The sequence below is a fragment of the Tupaia chinensis genome, unplaced genomic scaffold (assembly GCF_000334495.1).
Source record: "Tupaia chinensis unplaced genomic scaffold, TupChi_1.0 Scaffold000047_1, whole genome shotgun sequence".
Lineage (NCBI taxonomy): Eukaryota > Metazoa > Chordata > Mammalia > Scandentia > Tupaiidae > Tupaia > Tupaia belangeri.
In genome coordinates, this window is record NW_006159505.1 from 8,758,641 (window position 1) to 8,764,192 (window position 5,552).

Below are 5,552 nucleotides of genomic sequence, written 5' to 3' on the forward strand. Positions count from 1 at the left end.
GGTGAATCCACCCGCGTCTCCGTCTCGGGTGCCTGCCTGCCGCCGGCTCGTGCTGGGAGCAGAGAGAATCCGATTTTTTTTTATAACCCCCTTCAAGAAAAAGCAAACAAAACTGCTGCCTCATTTCTCCCCCAGCTGATTTCATTTGGCTCCCCTGAAGATGCGTCTGGCCGGGGCAGGCCGGAGGAGCTCATTCACCACGCTGCTGCTGCTGCTGCTGTTGCTGCCGCCGCCGATCTGCGTTTGCGCCCGCCGCCGATCGGGCCACTTACTTTCTTTGCTGTCGGCGGCGTCCTGGCCAGCCCCCGGGTGCCGTGAGCCAGCCCTCCGGCAGCTGCTCCACCATGTATAACCCCGTCCTCCGGCTGGCTCCGGCTCCGCGCCCCCCCCTCCAAGTCCCATTGTGCCATGCTCGCCTATCCCGTTAGCCACCCCCCTCTTCCCTCGCTCCTCCTGCACCCTTGCTGCTTAGTTGCCTCCATGCTGCCTGGATCCGGCGAGCTGGGGTGATTAATTGGCTAGGATGATGAACGTCCCCGGCGGAGGAGCCGCCACGGTGATGATGACGGGTTACAATAATGGTCGCTATCCCCGGAATTCTCTCTACAGTGACTGCATTATCGAGGAGAAGACGGTGGTCCTGCAGAAAAAGGACAATGAGGGCTTTGGATTTGTGCTCCGAGGGGCGAAAGGTAAGAGTGGTTGCTCCGAGCCTGGATGCGTTCACATGTGTTCTGTGTGTGTGTGTGTGTGTGTACGCCTGTATGAAAAATGTTCCCCAGCTCAGAAATAAGCATTCAATAAGCATTTTTCCTGAGGGCACCTGGTTGCTAGACAACCGTGTTCTTTAACATTCTGCCCTACTCAATGTGTTGGGGCTTCCTTTAGGAATATTTGTTTATTTTCTGTACACAATATTGCTTGGGAGGAATCCCCCTCCCCCCTACCTCTCTTTCTCTCTTTTCTTTATCATGGGCACAATCAATATTTTGTGGTTTAGTTCACCCAGAGTGTGACTGAATTCAGAGCCCCTGGCCTCAAATGCCCAGAATCACCCAGCCTGAGTTTTAGGTATCTAGAAACTGCCCTGTTCTGGGAGTGGGCTTCAGCTCCATGGGTGGCAGGCATCCATGTGCCCGCCTCTAAGGTGACTTTGCAAAGGAAATGTGGCAAGATGGTCCCTCTGCCATGGACCGAGCCAGCAGCACACACATTCTGTGGCCTGTGCTGTGAGCTCCAGGGTGCAGTCACCCATTGCCTGCACTTAACTTGGGGGCTTTCCTCCCCAAAGAAGACAAAATGGCATCACCTCCCAGTGAGCGGGGACATCTGCCCACCAAGTGCGTGTGGGTAAGCCATGTGGAAGTTGCATCTCTGAGCTTAGGAGGGCTTTTGATTTTTGCTCCGAGGGGCGAAAGGTAAGAGTGGTTGCTCCGAGCCTGGATGCGTTCACATGTGTTCTGTGTGTGTGTGTGTGTGTGTACGCCTGTATGAAAAATGTTCCCCAGCTCAGAAATAAGCATTCAATAAGCATTTTTCCTGAGGGCACCTGGTTGCTAGACAACCGTGTTCTTTAACATTCTGCCCTACTCAATGTGTTGGGGCTTCCTTTAGGAATATTTGTTTATTTTCTGTACACAATATTGCTTGGGAGGAATCCCCCTCCCCCCTACCTCTCTTTCTCTCTTTTCTTTATCATGGGCACAATCAATATTTTGTGGTTTAGTTCACCCAGAGTGTGACTGAATTCAGAGCCCCTGGCCTCAAATGCCCAGAATCACCCAGCCTGAGTTTTAGGTATCTAGAAACTGCCCTGTTCTGGGAGTGGGCTTCAGCTCCATGGGTGGCAGGCATCCATGTGCCCGCCTCTAAGGTGACTTTGCAAAGGAAATGTGGCAAGATGGTCCCTCTGCCATGGACCGAGCCAGCAGCACACACATTCTGTGGCCTGTGCTGTGAGCTCCAGGGTGCAGTCACCCATTGCCTGCACTTAACTTGGGGGCTTTCCTCCCCAAAGAAGACAAAATGGCATCACCTCCCAGTGAGCGGGGACATCTGCCCACCAAGTGCGTGTGGGTAAGCCATGTGGAAGTTGCATCTCTGAGCTTCTCGCTGTGCTGGAGGTCCTGCCCATGTGCTGGTGGGGGGCCCTTCTTCCCTGTCCAGCATCCCCACCTGTCTTGGGCTCCAGGAGCCCAGCACTGATCTCCCCAGGGAGAGAATGAAGAGATGAGTTTGTTTTCCCCCCTCCCCCATTTGTGTCCATGCCTAGCTGTGTGGTGTGCTTTCCCCTCCTCTGCCGGGACCATCTTCATCTTCCCACCCCCCCCTACCCACCCACTCTTGGCCACTCATGACTACCAAGAAAAGTCTGTCTCTTGCCCAAGGGTTGCACTCAGCAGCTGTGTGTCAGCTTCACTCTACCGAGGAGTGATGGTCCAGCTCCCCTGGGGACACTGATCTCAAGGTGGTCACAGAGAGCAGGCTCCCAGAGAGAGGACTTACAAGCAGATCTGGAATCTGCAGCCACCCACTGGACCAGTGTTATGTTCAGTCTATGTTCCAAGTTGAATCCCCTTGGTTGCAAGTCTACGTCGATGTAAATTTGGCAAGTGGTTCAGTGTGGTGTTTCTGTAGCTCTGTGTGGTATGGGAAGAACTTTTCCATTTTTAGAACTGAAAATGTTTAGTCACCGATGCTTTTAAAGAAAATGACAGGCATGTAGATATGTACCGCAGAGCACATTATTCCGTGGCTTCAGCAGAGAGGCCGAGGAATGAGATGGTGTCACCAGCATGCACTGGGCCACATTGTTTAAGTTAGTGTTGACCCAAGACTTAAGAGTCCCAAGCCCTTCCCCAGGGAGAGTTGGCCTGGACCACCCAGTTCCAATGGAAGATGTATGAACTCTCTTTCCCCCTGGGTCATGTGGGAAGGGCAGGGATGGTCAACTTGGACAAAGATTTCCCAGCTGCTAACAAGGTGCTCTTTGTCTTCCCAGCTGATACGCCTATTGAAGAATTCACACCAACGCCGGCGTTCCCAGCCCTACAGTACCTGGAGTCCGTGGATGAAGGCGGGGTGGCGTGGCAAGCCGGACTAAGAACTGGGGACTTCTTGATTGAGGTAGAGACACAGGTGTTTATGTCTTTCTGCTTGGGGAGAGCGCCGACTCTCGCCTGGGAGAAGGTCGTGGTCTTGGCAGCATGGTCTTTGAGACCACATCTCGGGTGTCTTATGGAGGCTGTCGTGGACCTTGCTGTTTGGTTATTTCCACCCACTGTAAGTGTAGCTCCTTGTGTTTGGGGTCTCTTTGAGGCCCTGGCTGTAACTCTCTGAAAGGAGGGAATGTGTGTGGAACTTGGTCACTGTTCTTAAGCAGAAGGTAAAAAGAAGAGACACGTGGTTGCCTTGATATTGGGGACATGTGGATCTCTGGGTGCTTTATTTATGATCTCATAAATAGGCTCCAAGAGGAGTCACCACCCACTCTGTGCCCCAAGGGCAAGTTGACAAATAGTCTTGAGTGGCATTTGCTGTTATGGGGTCCATTACGTGGTTGGCTAAGGGCTCGTCAATGTGCAAGTTGCAGTGATAACCCTATTGGCTACGTGATTATGGCCTTCAAAGACCATGGCAGGAGGAGTAGGCAGAGTCGTTGGCGCAAAAGGGAAACTTTAAAATTCAGATGCTATGGAAACTGGCTGTTACTAGTGCATGGAAAAGGGGAACATTTTCTTCATTTAAGGAATCCCACTGGATACGACTGTCCATGTTTTTCAAACTTTACCTGAGGTTGGCACATTGGTATGTGAGGCCCCAACACATCTCTAAGTGTCTTGTTTTTTTGTGAGTTTAGGTGTAACTTTCAATCTTGTTACGGAAAGGAATGTGTTACTCTTTGGGGGTATGAAGAAAAGTATGTCGTTGGTTGCAAAAGATCGTTTTTGGAAGGCTCCGTAGACTCACATGGTCCTCACTGGGAGTTCACATTGCTCGGACAAGCATTTCTCAGTGATTACTCTGAGCCCTGTCCTATCTGCATCAGAAATCCTTGGTAGGAATAAGGAGTACATGGGTGAGATCCAGCCAGCTACGCAGTGGTCCCACCCCGAGGTGGGCTAGACATGTCTATTTTATAAAGGAGAAGTCCACATCCCAGGCCCTGGTGAGATGGCCACTCAAAGCTATTCTCTCTAGTATGCCTGAGTTCCGAGGATGCTTTGGCTTTACTCATGACCTCTCTAGTGTTTCTCAAGATTATTAAAGGGTGATGGTAATCCTCAAGGGACGATACTGTTGCAGGATAGAGAGCCAGGTGGGATGCGATGTTCTAACTTATTCCAAGTATCCTGTGTTGCTCCCATTTTATTCACTGAGAGATATATTTAAATTATTATTGACTAGTCAGACACTGGCTGGAATGAGGAATGAGCTGATTTTGATTCTCGTATGTCGAAACTGTCGGATGCTGGTCCAGAATAGTTGAGACTGGAGCTCACTGCAGCTTCTTGGGTTAACTAGATTTGTAACCCTCAAGAAGATGCAAAAGAGACTGGGTTGAATCATCTTCTGTGGGACGCAGTTGTGATGTAAGTCCCCTTCCTGTGTGTGTGCGCACGCGTGTGTGTGTGTGTCTGTGTGTGTGTGTATAAGAGAGTGACAGAGACAGAGGGGTGTGGCCTTGGGCTGAAGGTGGAGCTGACGTCTATGGTTGCTGCGTGTGTGGCGGGGAAGGGCAGGTAATGTGTGTGTGTGTGTGTGTGTGTGTGTGTGTGTGTGTGTAAGAGAGAGGCTCCAATATGTTGAAATAGGTTATTGCCGGTTCTTGGTTTTCAATCATAAATGAGGGCTACCGATGCAAGAGCACCCCTCATTGCTTGGCTCATTGGATAGTTTCCTTGATAAACTAGTCAATAAAAGAGACGTGCACTGCTGAGCACGTGTACTGGGCCCGTCACTTTCCCAGCGAGTGAAGCTGCACTGGGTTAGCAGATGTCATGTGCGGGTTTGCAGAGCTTGCCTGGGCTGGGTCGGGCCAAGGAGGCACACCATCCTGTCAGATTGAAGCCTCCCTGGAACTGTGGAGCATTCAGTTTCTGCACTTTAGTTTTCAAAGCACCTCCATTGACATTGCTTTAACCTTCCACATGCAAATCAACTTACCATTTTGAAGCATGTTTTATATTCTGGGTAACCCTAAAACTCCAGGTTCTAGGAAAGGCTGGCTCTGAAATGCATCAGGACTCTGTCACACGTGACTCAAACCAGCACTAGGCCGTCCAAAGTCACAAGAATGCTTAACACAGTCGAACACTGATGGAGCAGGAAGGGGTGCGGGAGGGAGGGGGCAGGGGATAGGAGGCTGGACCCTGGAACCTGGGCTCTCCCTACTTCATCTCTGAGGTTGCCTCAGGGACTCAGAAATTCTCTGTTGGGTGCTTGGATTTAAGAGTGAGAATCCCCACTGAGCTGTTTTCCCAGTTCCTGGATTTAGCCACTGGAATATTACAGTCTCTCATAGCTTTAGAGGTGTATGTATTATCTAGCAG

General features: G+C 50.9%; 1 protein-coding gene across 1 annotated transcript in view; it reads left to right on the forward strand.

Annotated features, from left to right (window-relative positions):
- LOC102495642 (SH3 and multiple ankyrin repeat domains protein 2) overlaps positions 1 to 3,126 on the forward strand; it is a gene marked incomplete at its 3' end in the record, with an annotated part of 501,991 nt that extends 498,865 nt beyond the window's left edge. The window contains 2 exon segments of the mRNA XM_006141097.3: positions 610 to 692; positions 3,002 to 3,126. Of these exon segments, the coding sequence (XP_006141159.2) occupies positions 610 to 692; positions 3,002 to 3,126 (208 nt within the window).
- Positions 3,127 to 5,552: the final 2,426 nt, after the last annotated feature.